Raw genomic sequence first — 19,554 nt, 5'->3', positions numbered from 1 at the left:
TGTAGGCAAGGAGCGAGGGAGCTTCTTGATCTTTTGGAATTCTTCTGTGGTAGCAGTGGTTAGAATTATGCTGGTAGACCCTAAAGGATGTCTTTTTATATGGTGTGTCCCTATATAAAATAGAATGCACAGGACAGGTGATGAGTGCTCCAGTTTCCATAGAAGGGGTCCTCTCTTCTCTGTAAAGACTCACAGAGTGAAAATGATGTTTTGGGAGTGGAGCGCACTCCTCCACGTTGTAACAATGGCCTTAGAAGAGAAGACTTTTTTTCCCTGTTACTCCCCTGTAAACCTACCAACAAGAATGTTTCTGGAATTATCCTAGAAATGGAAGCTTATTTATAATCTTGTAATAAATGTGCCTAGAATCCATTCCTAAGAGACAAAATAATAATAATAATTCAGCGGTTCTCCATCTCTTGCTGTGTAGTGTCCTTATATGGAGGGACCACTGGAATGAGATGAGGAAATCCAGTTTATTTTTTATTTCCCAGGGAACTCAGCATGGCTGAAAGCCCTAATCAGTTATCCCAAAGGAGTTTGGTGGGCTCCTTATTTCCCCAGTGCCACTAGAAATTGGTGCTAAAGTGTTGGTTTTGCAGCAGGTACCCCATATAATCCACTATATTTCTACTTTGTTATTATCTATAACAAGGAGCTTGTCTGTATATTCTCTTAGCCTTTAAGAAACAGTTAACTTGAATGCAGGCACTTCTTAACACATTAACTTTTATTTGTTTGTGCTTTCCTCACCTGTTCTTGTTTTTCACGTTTCACTCTTTGATTGTGAAGGTGGAGGTGGTGGCTGGCAAGATGTGACTCTGCTTCCTCAAGCTGGAAAGTCCCTTCTGGAAGGTGGAGAAGGGGGGCAAGCTTGTCCCCAAGCGCTAGCCAAACTCCAGTGGGCCACCTCTGGTGGTTTTGGTGGGGGAGGAGGAGCTTGTACTTCTGGTGGAGGAGGTGGAGGCTACAGAGGTAGGTCTGATGAAGAAATAGTCATACTGTCTATTTTTATACAATTCAGAGCACCTGCAGCTAGAGGCTAGAGCTCTCATTGCAGAGGTACACTACTGAGGAAGATAATTCACAGACACTTCAACCTGAATTGTATGAGCTCCCACCTCACTCCATCTCTAGTTAATTGTGGAAGTCAAGGTTGCAGAAGTGTTTCTACAGGACTTAGTATTTGGAAGATATGCTGAATAATCCCTTACTTTGTCCTTAAGTTGCCCAGGGAAAATGCTCCATTTATTTTTTGTGTTTCAAGCAAATACATCTTAACCTTGCTGAACTGAGAAACCTACACTGGAACAAGTCATTTCACTCATCTTCGTACTTGTTGGGATGAATGAGTGTTATCCATCACAGATGTTAAACATACTAATACCGCTGAAAGGCTGCAGAGTGACTGCACTTATTTAGAAGCAGGAAGAAATGTGACACTTTAAAGGCATCACATTTTTGCAGCATTGATCAGCTAGCCTTACTCTTCTTTCTCCAGGGGGGCATGCCTCTGACAGCGATGATATGCTAGCTGGTGGGCAGGATGGCATCTCTTTTGTGAACCCCATTGGAGAGATCTTCTTGCATCCCCTGGCAGGTACAATGCACTTTTATTTCTTTACTTCCTCCTTTTCTTTCCCTTCTCTATTTCCTCTTTCCTGCTCCCTTTTTTCCTGCCTTTTCCTTTTATGCATTTAATTCAGGCATATTTCACTCTGCCGGCCAGTTCCTCAGCTGTGGTTATTGTTTTAAATTTGTATTGCTCTGGGACCTTTTCCCTCTCAATCTCCTAAGCCATGAGAGGCACCAGTCATCCAGTTTAACTGCACATCCTCAGTCCCAGACATTTTCAGGTCAATTCACTTCAGTACCTCTCTGCTTGAGAGACACAATTCCTTCTTCCCCACCCTGGATCCCATCATTTTTTTTGACATGTGTCCACAGTATCTGCTGTCCTGCAGAGAGAGGGAGAGGAGTTGTATGTGCATAGTCTTTCTTTCTTTTTCCTTTTTCCTTTTTCCTTTTCCTTTTTCCTTTTTCCTTTTCCTTTTCTCCCCCCTTGCCCCCTTTTCCTACTGTAAAAAGATGAGAAAAGCTAAGATAAAACTGTCCTTTCTGATTCCTCATTCAGCCATGGAGAGTCATGGTGAGGTGGAGGTTCAGATCTATCTTAACTGTAGCCACTGCCACTCAGACAACTGTAAGAGGGATCCTGACACCAACCTGCCAGTCTGCCAATGTGAGATAGGGGCTGTGCTAGCCAACGACAATGTCACCTGCACTGGTAAGATGTAGGACTTTTTTTTTTTCCTAATTGGATAATGTTTGTATTCATTGTGTCATCTCTCCTTGTGGCTTTTTTGATATTCAGATACCCAATACTGAAAATTCCTGATGTCCTTCCCTTATATGCTGAGCTGCATATCTATCATGATATACAAAATTCTGGTTTGGGTTAGGTGGAAGGTGAAATATTTGTAAAGGGACACAGTGGAAAATTCTTGAATGGGCACAGTGTATCAGATGTTTAAGAGTAAATACCTTTCTTGTATAATATACCACCTAATGCTGAGATATTTAAGCCACAAATTACTTCCTTCCACAGAAGTTTCTCACTGTGCCTGTTCGGCTGATGCCTGGTATTCATTATGTTTTTCTGACACAGTCTCTCAGAACTCCAAAGTATCAAGACTGTAGAGAGTTTCAATTTGTTAGCAGTGATGTCATCCATTAATAAAAAACTGAGGAATGGAAAAAAAGAAACCTGTCTTTTATCAGTTAGATTTCTGTCTTAACAATGTTTTAAAAATGATTTAGGTATTTTTTCAAACTCCAGGGCTGACTTTGTGTAATTTTTATAAGATGGTCTGGTCATGATCTCTGTACTGTTTTCTGAAATAGAAGGAAACTTGACAGGGATTCTTTCCTGCAGCTTGGGTTGTTTCCTGATTAATCCGCCATTATTATTCTTTTTCCAGTGCCACAGACTCGTATCCCAGAGGGACACCTGCCTCTTCCACTCCTCCTAGCTGTGGTGGCTGTGATTGTTGTGCTTGGAATGATCCTCACTTGTGGTAGCCTCTCTATCAGTAAGAAAAACTCATTTCTTATCAACATTTGATTTGGCTTTACCCAACTAAATTAGACAAAAGGGGACCACCCAGCCACATGCTGCTACTTCTAATACTTGGAGCCAGTGTTTTGGTCTCCCAGGTTGATCAGAGGGATGTAGAGAAAGGAACGATAGGAAACATTACTACCCTGCAGTTAGGCACAAGCATAATCCCAAAGGCTAATGACTGCTCTGGCCTGGTATTTGCTGCAGAGGAAAGCTTGGAAAGCCCTCTTCGCAGACACTTTCTTAGCAGCCATTGCTATATAGACTGAAGTCACAGTCTGTGATTAAATATATAACTCATTCAGGGGAGTGGTATGGCTTTTGGAACTCAATAACAGCTAGGTGTCTTGTGGAGCAGCCTTTTCTCGGCCAATGTACAGAGAAGCAGAGGAAACTTAAGTTTCTCCATGATTAGGACTCTGCAGGGACTGTTTCGTATATTCAGTATTAAATCACTACAGGATGACACACACACAGAGCAATGCTGGCAAGCTAAAGATACTTCTTGAGCATTTGTAGTTACTGACTTGGGTTCTTCTTTCTGTTCTGTGTGGCTAGTATTGCATTTTCTCTCCAAGTGCTTATCTTGTTTGTGTAATTTTATTTGCCTCCCCACCCTCAGTTTATCACCTTAAGAAACAGCAGCTGGAAGGAGCCAGAGCACGACTGCAGAGCCCAGAATATAAACTGAGCAAAATCCGCACATCAGCCATCATGACAGATTACAACCCTAACTACTGCTTCGCAGGGAAGGCTGCCTCTCTGAGTGAGCTGAAGGAGATCCCACGGAAGAACATCTCTCTGCTGCGGTAAGGCTTGCTGCAGGGGCTGCTCTTTGGCACAGAAGAAAGGCACCCTGAACCAAAGGCAGAGGTAGAGCTCACACACATTTTATTCACTGTCAAGCACCCAGAACAAGAAACTGAGGGCCTCCTGGGAAGCACCTAGTCCAGGCAAGGAAAAATGTGATGTGTGACACTTTCGGTGTTCTTTAAAATATTTTGATTCCACAAAGCTCTTAAGCGCAGGTATGAGTTAATGAGCCTTCTGTTCAATGCTCCCATACAGAGCAGAGGGTATTTCACCTCTCTGTTCTTGTGTGATGTCCTGGATTACACCTCACACCTGGCAGTAGCTCCCTTCCAAATCTATAGTGGTATTTCTTTTTCTGCATTTCCTGTCACAAGAAAATACACACTAGATTACTCTTCTGTTCTATACAGTCCAGATGATCTTGATTAAAGCTATAAGGAAAGGAAAATCTTGATCATTCTTACGTGTTGTCTTTCTCCATCTCCTGAAGAGATCAGCCTGCAGCTTCCGTTATATGTTGTTTTCCAGTTCTTTCTTGTCCTGCTATTTTCACACCTTGTGTCAGGGCCTTGGGACTGAGGACTGCTTTATTGCATAGAATGGTTTGGGTTGGAAGGGACCTGTTCAGAACCATTGAGGTTCCAACCTCCCTGGTTTAGCAGCAAAACCAGAAGATAGCAAGAAGTTATTTTTAGAGGTTTGAGATGAAGACAGTTATTGATTCTATCTCTTACAGCAGGTTCTACACCTATTCTTGGACTGGACAAAAAGAAGGGCTCAGCCAACGCTTGGTGCAGGGGCACAGTAATATCTGTTCTCTCTCTTTTTCTCCCAGGGCGCTAGGACATGGTGCATTTGGTGAGGTTTATGAGGGAACAGTGGTAGGCATTGCAGGAGATCCCAATCCTCTTCAAGTGGCTATCAAGGTCAGTACCCACAAATTTTGTATACAACTATAATAACCAGTAAGAGCCATATTATCTTACTGCCATTCCAGTTGGTGATTCACGCTCATTACTTGTATAATGGCAGATGTGTGTATATGATGCATGTTTCCACACATTGCTACATTTGAGAGTTATAAACTTTGATTTTTTAGCTGAATGGCACCAACAGCAGGTTGAAAGTAAAGCATCTATCTTGTTCACTGTATGCCTAATTCCCATGAGTTGTGATCTAACTAGGATAAGAACCTAAAAAGGGCAATCGCTTTTGTAGCCTATACCACTGTTGCTGTTAGGTGTTGGAACGGGTGCCCAGGGAGGTGGTGGAGTCACTGTCCCTGGGGGGTTTTAAGTAAAGGTTGGACGTGGTGCTTAGGGACATGGTTTAGTGGGTGACATTGGTGGTAGGGGGATGGTTGGACCAGGTCATCTTGGAGATCTTTTCCAAACTTTATGATTCTGTGCTCAGGAGAGAGAGAAGCCATGCCCACAGATGAGAGGTTGTGTGAATTAGACTGCTTTATACTGTTAGTTAAAATAAAATAAATAATCAATCATCATAAATAAATATACCTCCCTTGAAATCAACACAGAACCTTGAGTTCACCCCAGCAAAGAATCTGGTCTGCCCCCAAAAATTTAAGTCCTTCTGAGGTGGTTGCTGAGAGCCCTTGATGTTTCCACTAGGACAATAGAGCTGCTGTCCTGTGCTTTTCTGCCACAATGATTTATTGATCCAAATAGCTGGGGGACAGAAAAAAGAAAGAAAGAGAGAAAGAAAGAAAGAGAGAAAGAACGAACTCAGGGGAAAAAAGTCTAACACCAAACAGCTGGAAAAGGATTTTTAAATCCTGCATATAAAAAAGCAAACCTGGTCAATGTTAGTATGAACCGTTTGTCTGACAGGAAACAATAAATATTTAGAGTAATGCTTGTATATTATTGCTTCTGCATTTCAGTTTTTAAGTGTTTTCTCATAAGTTTTTCATTTGACATTACTGTATTACAAAATTTGTATTATTGCACTGTTACATTTCTTTTATACTGGGAGTAGTATCTGCCTACCACAGATGAAGCTTGCAGGCAGTTTCTTAGTGTTGCATAGTGTTAAATATGCTGCTATGAATATATAGTGTGATATCATCCTAATTTTCCATGTCATTAATGGCAAGAGATAACAGGCTAGTTTTCTGTGAAATTACTGCTGTTGCCTCAGGATTTGCCAGTTACTCAGCCCAGAAATATAGGATGTTTTTATCCTCCTTTTATTCTTTTATAAGTTTGTGACTCAGAGGTCTAAATCTACTTCTGTGGGTTCAACCCAAAATGTAGCTTTCTTTAACAAAAAGATGTCCTATTGTTATTCACTCTTTCAAAAAACCTCTTTAAAAAAAAAAAAAAAAAAAAAAAAAAAAGGAGAGAAAAGAAAATGGATCATGCGTTACATGTATAAAAACCAAGAACAGACACAAGTAGTTTTAACTGCCCAACTCAGTTTCACTGTCCGTACTGGAGGAAGTACCACAGCACGGTGCCCAACAGAAGGAGGTCAGTGTGTTGTTCAGCTGTGATAAGCCCATGAGGATGTCACCAATTTTGCAAATCTCAGCAGTGATGGCCACTTGTAAGGGGCTGTCTCCCCACTTGTTCACCCAGTTCCCTGTAAAGGATGCCCTGAAGATCACCAAAGGCTGCTCTTCTCTCCTGCTGGTACCAGAGAGTACCCATGGGGCCCAAAATGTGGCTGTGCTCATTTTGCATCATAATAGAGAGCATCAGCCTTAATCTGAATTTACAGAAGAAGCAGGTGCAGACTATCAATAAAAAAAATATATTTGCAGTAATACTACACATACTGTTTTGTGGGTATTCCACCAATTTATTTAATAGACCATCTGCACTGTCCTGTGTGAAGCAATCACTTGTTTCATATAGCAAAATGCAACCGTGTCTTCTGTAGCCCAAACTGCCAATGACAAGCACGGGGTCTCCTCGCTGAGCAGCAAACACACCCCCCACTTTCTGAGTGCAGTTTGGCAACAGGAACTACACTGCTGTGAACAAATCACCCTATAATGCTCCAGTGGGCAGCTCCTGATGCCTGCGCTCTCAGTTCACTTTTATCAGTGGCAGATGATGTCCCATTCTGCTGGCAGGAGAGAAGGCCATGTGACACAATTATATAAATCATGGCTCCATGTGTCGTAAGACATGGAAGCATGTGCTGCAGTGTGGACATATAGCAAAGGGAGAATAAATTCACACCTGTGGCTTTAAAGTGTTTACCAACATTTTTCTTAATGTTTACCTGAAGTTATTTTGATCCAAACAGAGTTACACATGGTTTACATGCGCACACACAAAAAAAAAGCCTCCAAGTAGCTCACCCATTTCCTATTCCTTTAACTGACACATGCAGTTTAATAAACTGGGCACTGAAAAGATGAGGCCTTCCTCGGCTTCCTGAAGTCTTTCATGTTCATGTTATCTGATGCTCCTTTTTTTTTTTTTTTTTTTCTTGTGCTTCCCCAAAATGTCCCCAATTCTTGGGTGGGATGGTCCTCACTTTCCTTACCTCTCAACAGACACTGCCAGAAGTCTGCTCTGAGCAAGATGAGATGGATTTCCTGATGGAAGCACTGATTATCAGGTATAGCTTAAGGTTCTTAGACTGGTGGTGGACAGGGGGAAGAGGAGTAATGCAGTTAATGAGAATTATTAGTCCAGCTGCTTAGGTCTGGAAAAAAAGAAAATCCAGTCTTATTTTTCACCAGATGACATTTTAGAGTGTATGAGTTACTGGTTTCAGCTACTTGTGTTCCTCTTGAGCAAGGTATCTGTGTTTCTTTTGTTGAATGTCTCAGCAAAAATTCCTGGTTGGTTCTTTTGCTCATGTGCAGAGGATTAAAAAGGCACAATGTTTTTGTACAAACACGTTCTGTGTTTGAAATGTTTTCCTTTTCAAAGAATCCATTTGCCCTTTTACTTAGTACAAGTCACGTACCAAAGTCCTTGCTAAAACAAATTATCAATGGTGAAATGGAAAGCTGACCGTGCGACAGGAAAACTGAAGATTAGAGCTACCCGTGAAGTGACTCAGAAGACCACTAGGGATAGTACAACACAGACCCTGTGCCAGGGAGGTAACCTTTTATACTTGGATGCTAGGACTTAAATTCCCACTACCTACATACTTCAGGTATTCCAGTCTTGGAATTTACTTCATTAACTCAAATACAGAAGCTTAAAACAAAATTAAAAATAATTTTATATTCAAGGGTGATTGTAAATAATCAGAATTTGTCCATTTTAAATTTGGGCAAGATGAAGTTCCTCTTCTCATTACATGGCCCAACTTAGACCTAAATGTTCTTTTTCTGCTGCTGAAGCATGATTCAAGAACAAATCTCATAGCATAGTGCCATTTCCTAAAGTCTGAAAGAAGTTTGAGTGGCAGATGAACAGAAGGTAAGACTGATGTTTTTTAAAGCACAGTTTCAGTCAATTATAAAATGCTTTGATTCATGTAGTAGTATGTGACCTTTTCTCTTCCCTAACTTTCTTTTCATTCTTAGTTCCTGTATTTTCTGGGTAATGACAGTCCAAAGGAAGATCCTGTTTTCTAATGACTGAGTCTTGCTGAGCTTCCTGACTGTCTCAGCTTTCTTTTGTAAGAGGCAGAAAGCCATTCCCTGAGCAGCTGCTGCAGTAGGTATTAGCTGAGCCTCTCCTTTGCAGATACTGAACTGAGTCCACCAAACTGGACAGTCATGTATTTAAAATAACCAATGCTGAAATAAAATCCCCACTTGCCAGGGTATTGTTTCACACATGCCAATAATATTTGGATAGTTGAAGAGTTCTGCTTTCCATTCCCCCTTCACCTAACCCCATTCTCCAGTCAGTGTACCCATTAAGTTGTCTTCACAAACAGAAATCTCTCCTTTACTTTCAGCTTTTTATGCCTTCTATTGAATGTTTTTCATAGGAAAAGCCAGGCAGAACCCCAATCTTGGTTTCATCATAACTAGAGAGGCATTTGGCATCTGAGAGGCATGAGGCATCTAAAGTTAGAATTTATTTGGTAACTTGCTTCAGTCAGGTCATCAAAGCTCAAGGCAGAGTGAACGTGATGGATGTTGGCCACGTACTAATGTTGTCTCTCTTCCTGTTGCTGTGATCTTGTCTTTCAGCAAGTTCAATCACCAAAACATTGTGCAGTGCATCGGTGTTAGCCTACAGACGCTGCCTCGCTTCATTCTGCTTGAGCTTATGGCTGGAGGAGATATGAAGAGTTTTCTTCGGCAGAACCGACCCAGGGTGGTAAGATAATTTCCCTGCTAAGCTTGTGGTTGTTTTTAGTATGGCTGGTTTTACTTATCTTTATGAATTATATAAAGGCACAGAAGCCCAGCAGGGCTGTTTTTGTGTCCCAGCTCCTACAAACCCCCAGACACACGTCCATTTGCTTGAATTGAGCAAGCAAGGCAGTGAGAGAAAATGAAAGCAGTGCCAGAACTCTAGTCTACAAGTAACTCAGGAAGAGTAAAGTCCTGTCCTGCCATTCCAGAGTTTTTGTGTCAACTGGAGTACAAACAAAGGGGCTTTCTTTCCTCAGTGTCTGCCTTATTTTCTCTGCACTGTGATAGTGTATGAGGAGCTGAAGTCAGAACACTGATACCCAGTAATGGGAATTTGCAGCATTAGGTCCTCTGCAGGTGTACATCAGCATCATATAGATATACAAATTTACACTCCCTAAAGAGCTGTGTCTACATGTAGCACTGTGACAGGGATTTAAATCAATGTAAATGAAGTTACCAAGTCAAATCTTTGTGTTTGTTTTTTTTTTTTTTTAAAAAGAGGGGTGGGGGAGGGGTCACAAATTATCTCTGATTTCTGGTATTATTGATGTCAACCAAGTATAGTGGGTATTTGGAATGAATGATCAATAGCCAATTCCAGATATGTGTTCTTGCTTTTTAACAGTGTGTTCCTGGACACTTCTATGAAATGAGTGTCTATCTCTGTTTGAGTGGGGACTTAAAAGTAAAAGCTAGACACGATTCTCTCTCTTTCTTATGTATGTATGTATTTATTTATGAGGTGAAGGAGAAGTGACTGGTGCCTCTTGTACTCCCACATCACAGTTACACAGCTTCTCCTCTGCACACATACACCCCAAATAGCTACAACAATGTATAGCTTCATGTGTATATAATCCTATGCCAATATTAATATGTTGTTAAAAGATCTAGCTTAATCCCTTCCTCATACAGCAGTAAATATACTAATTAGGCACACTTACAGTGGTAAAACAGCACCCACGCAGAGGAGTTTGTGTATCTTTAATTCTGCCATTTATAGTGAAAGTGGTACAGTTTCTGTGAGTAGATAAAGTCTGGGGGAAACAGAATAATAAACACTCTTCTTTGTATATAAAGCATAGCTGTAATATGAAGAACTGTTATTTCTTAAATATCATGTGAAAACAAACCTGCCACTATGTTAGCTGTTATGTTAGTAGATAGCAAATATAATAGTTGAATTCCCCTCAGTACACCAACAAATGACCCTGTGCAGCTTTTCTGAAAACAGAACTAGCCCCATCATTAAAGTATTTCACTACCAGTTTCCATGGCTGCAAAGAAAATGCATGTCCATCAGTCTTCTGACAGAGGGATCCCAGAGCAGAGATAAGGTCTCGAAGCCTGTGGTACTGTATCTCCTCCTTCATTTCCTCCCCATTTCCTCAGCAGAAATTCCTGCTTTATAACTATAATAATTCTTCCTGGCAGATGTCCAAGAGCTTTGTACAATGACTTGCCTAGCCAATAAAAATAGTGCTCCGTGGCTGTAGTGTGGTTCAAGCATGAGAAATTACAGAGATAACAACATCCAGAAACAAAAACAGTTTGAAAAGAACAATTTATTTGGTATCTCTCAGGCTTTTGATGAGCAATGGAACAATTTTTCCCCACCCTTCCCAAGAGCAATACAGAAGTTCTTGGAGAAACACCAAGGAAATTTCCCTGCAGGGAAATTTGAAAATGTATGAAAATAAGCAGGGCTCCTGGAGAGAGATTTCTTTATTGTTGTTAGTTAGGGAAATGTAGATTGTGAAGGGCTAGTACCAGTCCCAGAGTCCGGTGATAAAGCATCTGTTTTCTCCATTTTCTGCATACTGCCCCTGAGGGTATTTATTGTCTGCCCTCCCACAAGAACAGATAAGTTGATGAATGCTGATTGCTGGTGCAGAGATGTGCATTTATGCATCTTTACTCTCCCTCTCTCCGAGTTCATTTGCTAATTTATTAACTCTTTAAAAGTGTTGTTTGTTTGTTTGTTTTCCCTCCCATTTATCTTTTTAAGCCTGTTTATCTTTTGATTTCATAAAGCCCAACACCACTAGGGAACAGTTCTCTCCCATGCTCTTTACTCGGCTATTCAGGCCAGACCATAAATCTCTCACAAGCTTGTACTCAAGCACTGTGCTCTGGAGAACTGAAATCTTCAGAAAAATTTACTAATTATCTAACTCTTCATTTTAATTTGCTTGTGTTCCTCTTTGTTCCTGACTCATCCAGCCTTTCCCCAACCATGTCTGTGTATCTCTCTCCCTTTCCCTTTGCTACTCTCTGATTACCCTCTGCCTCTACTACATTCTTCTCGTCTACTATTATTCCCTTACCATTTTGTTTTTTCTTTTCCAGAATCAACCATCCACACTAACGATGCAGGACCTGCTGAACATAGCTAGGGATATTGCCTGTGGCTGTAAATATCTGGAAGAGAATCACTTTATCCACAGGTGAGGAGAAACAGTCCCTTCCGACATACATCCCCTGAAAGTGTGCTAATTTCTATTGGAATTTGTAGTGCTTCGGTAGGAGTTAGGCTCTGCACCATTCTTAGCACTGTTGGAGAGAAAGGGGTCTTCCTATTTGCAGTGAATGTTTTCAGGTGGTTCAAGTTTTTTCAATTTTCAGGTGCCTGCACTGTAGACACGTTTGAAATTATCCCTGTAGTCCACTAGATGGTAGTGTCATTCTGTTAGCTTGTAAAAGAATAAGGTACCATTTCTCTCTTTTCTGATCTGCCCGTCCCATCAGCAGAGGACAACCCATAATATTTGAGCCTTTGTCTACAGCAAAGTAGAGCAGGAGTAAAGTAGAGTACTACTTTACTACAGTAAAATAGAACAGGAGGAGAAATACCAGAACTCAAAGACTTCCTTCCCAACAGCTGGCCTGCTGTGTGATTTTGAGGAGAACATTGTCTGTTCGCTCCTTTTTCCCTCCTTTGTTCAATAAGAAAACATTGATATGGTAGGCTTCAAGTATGAATAAAATATAGAAGAGGTAAAGGTTTTTATAGGTAGCTTTTTTAAAATTCCCTGTTGGATGCTGGACTGTTGTTGCTTTTGATTAAGAATTGTTTCAGCTGTTCTCAGGCATAGCATGCAACTGAATTCCTTCCTAAGCGTGAACTCCATGCTGAGTTTGGCCCTCCTCTGTAAAGGAAAGGAGAGGAGAGGCCTCCACCCCAGAGGGTTGTGCAGGCTCCAACTAAACCTATGTGCAGCCCGGAGTTATGCAAGCAGGGAACTGATTCACCCCCACAAACAACCATGTGTACGTACACATGACATTGTACAGAGCAGAGGCAAGGGTGTGTAGAGACTGGAGAAATGGAGGGAAAGAAGTGACAAGCAGCACTGAGAGCAAAAAGCCATGAGCTTGAGAGATGGGATGTTATGAACTTATAATGAGAGGATCTGAGACAGCAACTGAAAGATGTGAAATCTTTTGCCATGTCTGCCACAAGCTTGGGATGTGGCCTCAAGTCTTGACTTGAGTCTCCTCCTCCCCAAGTGCCTCAATTCCATACACATTAAAATGGGCATAAGAATATAGTTAGTTTAAAGTTTAGCAGGTAAAGATTTAGAACCTCTCAACCAGTAGTGATTAGTAGTACGTGTAAGTGAAGAAAAGTGCAATGTAAAAGGATTTTGTCTGGGCACAGCTGAAGAGGTGATGGCAGGGGGCCTCTCTTCCTCCCTCCATCTCAGGTGAACCAGGGGGTTGGCTGGGACAGTGCGTGCGGCGTGTATAGGAAAGCTCTGTGCGTCGGGCTGCCCGGCAGAGCTCTTGTGCTGACAGGTTTCCGAGTAAAGGCTGACGGGAAGAAGGGGCCGTGCAGGTCCCTGAAAGCTGGAAGGCCAGGGCAAGTATCTGGAGAACACAGGGCCTCAATGCTAGAGAGCCTTTATGAGGATCACTTCAGGGTGTATCTTAATTTGGCAGTGATCTGGCCTGAGACTGACTGGAGGTAACCAGACTCAGTTTTATACGGTTAGATCTCTAGTATAAGCAACCTGGGAAGGGACTCACTTTGTTCTAGCCAACAGTTCAGCAAACTGGTATAGAAGGAATTTCATTCAGATCTTGTATCAGTATTTGTTAGCATTATCAGTATTATTTAAGAGTTAATGGACGCAGAATCCAGGGAAGCTTATCAGGACCGGTAAGAGGCATAGCAGGGGGAAACATAGTGTAGTGGAGTTGTGGAGATGTCACTAAAGGCAGGTCTTGTCACGTAAGAGTCACAGATGATGATGAAAGAGAAAGCTAAGCTTGAATTCCAAATCCTGCGGGAATTTTCAACGCTGGCAGTGGGAAGGAACGTGTGAGTTGTTTGAGGAGCTCATTTTTCTTGGCAGTCAACAGGACCCCCACAGTGCTATGATTTTTAATGAGTCCCTTTTCAGAACACACATTTAAAATGAATACAAACCCTTCAGTCATGGCCATGCAGTCATCCCTACTGTTCGTCACAAGCTAAACCTGCATCCAGCAAATGGCAGCTCCCATATGTAGCCTTGTTTGGTTCCATGGGAGATTGCCAGAAGCAACAAAGCAACAATTTACTGAATCTGGTCCCACACTGACTTTTCATGCAGTTTACTAAGACTTTCTCATAGCATCACATCTGTCACTGATAGAGGCACTGCCGAGATGCCATTGAAAAACACTCTTTAAAAAAAAATAGAGCATAAAGTCATAACGGGGTTGTCATGATGGGGTTGAAGCAAAAGAGGTTGGATCCGTAACTTCTCTGACACTGCCCCTGCTTTCTGCCTTAGTGAAAGAAGGTGGTAGTGGGTAATGCTCAGAGAACACTGAATAGAAAATGTAATGCAAATGTAGTTTAATGCTTGTGGTTAACAAAAATAATAAAGTAATTAGCGTTAGTTCTTATTTTTAATAAGGTTCTCTTCATTTGTTGTAAGGATGACTCAACTGAGACTTGCAGGACTGGGTTTAATATTCTTTCTCTATTCCCTTAGCTACTTAAGAGTTTAAAATTGGATTATAATTAATTAATTATTTATTTTTAAAGGGATATAGCTGCAAGGAATTGCCTTTTGACCTGCACTGGAGCAGGGCGAATAGCCAAAATTGGTGACTTTGGGATGGCCAGGGATATTTACAGGTAAGTGAAAGGCTGTTTGTCCTATGAATAACTCAGTAATCATCAATTTCAATGGTTTGAATTGCCTCATGGAATTTGAAGCAGCTGAATTGTCTGTTACATGTCTGAATCTGATTTCCAGTTAACTGACTAGAGTTAACAGACTGTAAATTAATACATTTATACCTACTGGCCAATGCACTTCTATTGGTTTATTCCAGACTGAGCCATAGAGAACACTGCAAACACATGTGGTGGCTAAACTAAACACAGGCAAATTTATTGGACAGCTGACCACATGTCATCTTAAACTAATAAATAAATAAATAAATCCATAATTCTAAATTTATGATGTCAAGAAGATTTGCTGTATCAATGCCCTGTGCAAAGCATCAGGAAATTTGATTTCTTCAGCTATGAACCTACAATATCCTCAGTCTCCACCCCAGCTGCAGCCATGGTATAAAATGCTGCTCAGAAGTACTATTTGTGTTGATGTCTCTTTCTCATTTGGCCCATGTTGCTGCAGCCACTCTCTCCAGCTCCTGTTGCTGTGGTGATAGGATCTTTTATACATCTCAGCCCTTTCAGACTGTGTGACATTCTGCATGTATTTAATCTTTTCCAGAGCAAGTTACTATCGCAAAGGAGGAAGAGCTATGCTTCCTGTCAAGTGGATGCCACCAGAAGCTTTTCTAGAGGGTATTTTCACCTCCAAGACTGACACCTGGTAAGAAATGTCTATTATTGAACTCTGCTACTCACTGATAAGGGTCCAGATATTTACTGCTTAAGAAAAAATGTCTGTTCAACAGGAACCCTTAAAGATATCAGAATTTCCCATGTCCTAAAAAGAAAAAAGAAAAAAAAGATATCTTCCCTCTGCACTAAGTATGGCTAAAAAATTCCATGTGAGAATTTAAAAATCTAATGTAAATGGAGGGCACAACAAACAGCCATAGGTAAATGCAGAGTGTCATAGAAGGGTAATCAAGAAGTACAAAGAGAAGAAAGTTTAGAGTCCCAAGAAGTCTCAGTTAAAATTTCAGACAAATGCATAAAATACAGGCCAATACCATCACATGCTTCCCTCTGCTGTTAGTATCTGCCACTCAAGTTTTTATTGGTGGCAAGGCCCACTCATGCCTCTTGTATACTCTCTATACCATGCAGCATTACTCTTTTGTATCATTTTTTTTCTGTTATATATAAAGTGACAGCAGATCTAAGTAGAAGTCTTTGCTGGTTGCTGGGGAAACAATATTTATATACTGACTCCTCATGCAACCTGATCTTTCTTTAAAATGAGCTCCCCCTCAACAGTGACACATTCATGCCAAGGTGCTGGCGATGGAAGTTTTCCAGTTGCTTAAGAACGCCTCTCTTCCTTTACAGTAGATTCTTCAATATACTGAACTGAGACATTACCTTAAATGCCACACTGACCCAGTTTCCTGAAGTTGCTGGTGATGCCAGAAGACAAGGGATTGTGTATCAGAATATAACTGTGAGCAGCCAGTACTAAATATTTTGAAGGAAGGTGCTACAGTTCCTGTAATAGGCTGTTAGAAGCAATGTGCATGTACTGACAATTTCATCCACCTTTGCAGCAAATACTGACTTGTAAAATTCTGTCCCTACTGAAGTCCTTGCAGAACCCTCTTAACTTCCCTGGGTCTAAACTGTAAGTTATTTTCTGTGGCACTGCCTAACTGACCTGTAGATGTGGAGGAAAACAACAAACAAACAAACAAACAGAGGAGAGCTACGATACCATAACATAAAAAATAGATACTGCTGCCTTTCAACTTGGTCTTGGAGGACTCTGACTCTTGTTTTTATTCCTGAGCACCCTCTCCCCAGACACTGATTTAAACATCTTAAGTCTTTCAAAGTAAGGTAAGAATCTCCATGCCAAATGTAACTTCTTTTCAGTTACACCATACAAAGGGTTGTGGCATTTTCTGTTCTAGAAATAACAAATGCAGCAGAAAGAGCAACTTCAGAATTATTGAAATATGCTGAAACCTCTGCAAAGCTGCTTTTGGAGCTTGAGCATGGGTTTTGATCATTTTTTTTATATCAAGGTTGGCTTGTAATCATGTTAATTGCATGTTACTATGGTTGTCCTACAGCTTCTAAAGGTTGTTGCTGTCATTTTACTTTGTGGAGTACAAATGAAACCTAATTGGTACTGTTGGCTGGTTTCTGACATAGGTCCTTCGGTGTGCTGCTCTGGGAGATCTTCTCTCTGGGCTACATGCCCTATCCTTGCAAAACCAACCAGGAAGTGCTGGAGTTTGTCACCAGTGGAGGAAGAATGGACCCACCAAAGAACTGTCCAGGGCCAGTGTAAGTATTTCCTCACTCCCTCAAGTTAAGGGATAGTGGATACCAAACAGGTTAGAAGGCAGCCAGACACCTTCGGTCAGGGAGTGGTGATTGCCCCAGCTACTACTCAGGTATTACTGCACATCTCTTGAGCCACTGCCTCTTGTACACAACTTAGAACACTGCAGGATTTGCATAAGTAGTGGTCCCCTAATGACTTGGGATCCAAGGACACAGAAATGATGTATCTACTTTTGCTTTCCTCCCTAGAGCCATGTACTGAGTGCTGTTCTTCTGGACCCATGATCACTTCATACTGAAACACATTTTTCATAATTATCTTTCTTAACTGATACTTTTCTATTCCTCCTTCATTTTAAGGTACCGGATCATGACACAGTGCTGGCAGCACAGCCCAGAGTACCGGCCAAACTTCTCCACCATCCTGGAAAGAATCAAGTATTGCACACAGGTATTGGCCCATGGTGGACATATGGATGATAACCCACAGAGTGCCAGGCACCCAAAGACACCAGTATTAGCTCACTAAAACAAGATTATGACTCCTGACAGACCGATCTAATTGCTTTCCCACCTGTGATGGTGCTATTGGCTCACCTGCTCTTTTCATTTATGTTTTAATGTATCCTAGCTCTCCCATCTACAATGCATCCAAAATGAATGTATATTGTAGCAAGTGGCTAGTTCCAGCTCTCAGCTTGTTCAGGAGCAAAATGTCCTTCATTTTGTGACGGAAAGGTACTCATGTCTTTCAAGGTCCATATTCTGACCTTGTCTAGTGCTGCTTGAAAGCCATGGCTGAACTGGTACGGGGGTGAGGGGGAGATGGCACAGTGAGTTCACCACCTGGTAGCATTTTACAGCTAGACTCCTGGATCCAACCTGCCAGAGAACAATACAGACCTGGTGACCCCCAGCCTAGCTGCTGATTTCAATAAAGTACAGCTGCTGTTCAAAGGAAGCGCATAAACAAGAGAGCATTTTTGCATGTCCTAACAGCACGCAGCAAGCTTATATGATGTGCAGTAATACTGACCAAACCTGATGTCAGTCTCTGTCAGAAGTTGTTTTTTTTGTTCTCACAGCTATTTCTCTGAAAATGCAGGTGTGTCAGTCACCCTGAAGGTGCTCAAATGGTAACACTTTTTGTGCAATCCTCTCTCCTCTAGGACCCTGATGTGATCAACACCGAGCTGCCCGTGGAGTGCAGCCCAGCACCAGAGGATGAAGGGAGCACGGTCATGCGCCCAAACATTTCCAGTGGGATGGTGCCCCTGTTGGTGAGCCCTTCTCTCACACCTCAGACAACACCTAAAATGCTGGACTCCCACCATGCCGGGCACAAACTTGTACAGTGTCCACAAGAGCTACTGGTGGAGAACCTGAGCAACCGGACTGCTCGAGGACCCAGCCTGCCATGCCTCAGTGATTTCAACAGTGGGTCCTGGATCCAGCAGACTTCAAACCAGAAGTTAGAACTCAGCAATCCACCAACCCACAGACTGAAGAACAAAACAAAAAACCTTTGGAACCCAACCTATGGATCATGGGTGCTAGAGAACATCTGTCACTTGAGCCCCACCTCCAAGCTGAAAGCAACTCCAGAGCGAGAAGATTCAGGCTTTGATGGGAACTGCAGCTCTTCTCCTAGTTCTCGGGCATCTCCAGCATCTCCAAGTCGAAGCAACTGCCCTCACTTGGATATCGGTGGGATTGAACTGGTGAAACTCCAGACTTTCCCCTGTGGCAATGTAAATTATGCCTACGATGATCTGTGCTATAGCACTGACCACCAGCCATCAGTTTTGGCAGGGGTCAGAGCAGCTGTGCTAAGGAGCTCCAGTCTGCGTACAGATGAGAAGCCTTTGTATAAAACAGAGAAAACAGCAAGAGAGAGGGACTCTGGTCTGTCTTTGTCAGATGACCTGAATGTTACACCAGTATAACAGAAAAGATTCTTCCAAAGATCAGGGAACATGCGTGTCAGGAAGAGCGAACTTGAACTGCTTCCTATTTTACTTACTTCCTCCATTTAATTTCTTTCAGATGGGTGATGTTTCAACATCAGCAATGATCTGCTTCTTTCTTCTACCTGCCAGATTCCCAAATCACTAAGGACAGTTGCATTTCTATCTCTGTCCATCAAGAGTGTTCCACTGGACCAGCTTAGCTATGGAGGACAAACGGCATTGCTGCTTTGATTCAGAATACAACACCTAATGGAAGAATTCCTCCTCAATCTGCTCAGGTGAAAAGAAACAGACCTATCATCCAACCACAGTGTTTGGATGAAACAATGACCAACAGAGGTTGCCCTTCTGTCTGACTTATGAAACCAAAAACACATGCTGTGCCAGCAGCAACCACCGTGCAAAGGCTTCTATATTCCCTAGAGCTTTTTGCCATCCTGATGACTTGCTAATGATGCTCATGCAGCAACAGGGATGTAAATAAATAGCAGCTACATTTGCATCTGTTTCATTAGCAGACCATGTGGAAAAACATGAAGCTACTGCTCAAATTGGAAGCAGCAGGAAGAATGAAAAAAAAATCCAGGATCCTCTGAGCATGTGTTTTGAAATCAAGCGATGAAGAGGAAAATACATTTACTATTAAAAAAAAATAGTTGGAGTTGATGGCATCCATTTGAATAGTGAAGAAAATATGCTGTTTACCTCATGGTGTTGAGTTCTTCACAGCTCCTGGTGTGGAAGGGGCAGGTGGTTTTCCAAGAAAGGGTGAGCTGCATGGGATGATGAAAAATGACTGTCATTATCTTTAATGGACTTTTCTTGGGATGAACTTCATTTTTGTAAGTACTTCAATATACAGCAATTTCCTGTGCTATGT

At 41.8% G+C, this 19,554-nt stretch overlaps 1 protein-coding gene across 1 annotated transcript in view; it reads left to right on the top strand.

Moving 5' to 3' along the window:
- LTK (leukocyte receptor tyrosine kinase) overlaps nucleotides 1-18,684 on the top strand; it is a gene marked incomplete at its 5' end in the record, with an annotated part of 92,765 nt that extends 74,081 nt beyond the window's left edge. Inside the window, 14 exons of the mRNA XM_082761354.1 lie at nucleotides 793-975; nucleotides 1,502-1,600; nucleotides 2,135-2,287; nucleotides 2,982-3,092; nucleotides 3,744-3,930; nucleotides 4,770-4,860; nucleotides 7,464-7,528; nucleotides 9,072-9,201; nucleotides 11,592-11,689; nucleotides 14,281-14,373; nucleotides 14,981-15,082; nucleotides 16,570-16,704; nucleotides 17,065-17,155; nucleotides 17,874-18,684. Coding sequence (XP_082617480.1) covers nucleotides 793-975; nucleotides 1,502-1,600; nucleotides 2,135-2,287; nucleotides 2,982-3,092; nucleotides 3,744-3,930; nucleotides 4,770-4,860; nucleotides 7,464-7,528; nucleotides 9,072-9,201; nucleotides 11,592-11,689; nucleotides 14,281-14,373; nucleotides 14,981-15,082; nucleotides 16,570-16,704; nucleotides 17,065-17,155; nucleotides 17,874-18,650 — 2,315 coding nt within the window. The 3' untranslated portion in view covers nucleotides 18,651-18,684. The remainder of the gene's footprint in view (nucleotides 1-792; nucleotides 976-1,501; nucleotides 1,601-2,134; nucleotides 2,288-2,981; nucleotides 3,093-3,743; nucleotides 3,931-4,769; nucleotides 4,861-7,463; nucleotides 7,529-9,071; nucleotides 9,202-11,591; nucleotides 11,690-14,280; nucleotides 14,374-14,980; nucleotides 15,083-16,569; nucleotides 16,705-17,064; nucleotides 17,156-17,873) is intronic.
- Nucleotides 18,685-19,554: the final 870 nt, after the last annotated feature.

The sequence above is a fragment of the Aythya marila genome (assembly GCF_965140915.1).
Source record: "Aythya marila genome assembly, chromosome: 5".
NCBI classification, from domain to species: domain Eukaryota; kingdom Metazoa; phylum Chordata; class Aves; order Anseriformes; family Anatidae; genus Aythya; species Aythya marila.
Note: the sequence above shows the minus strand (reverse complement) of the source record. Positions and strands in the feature narration are given on the sequence as shown.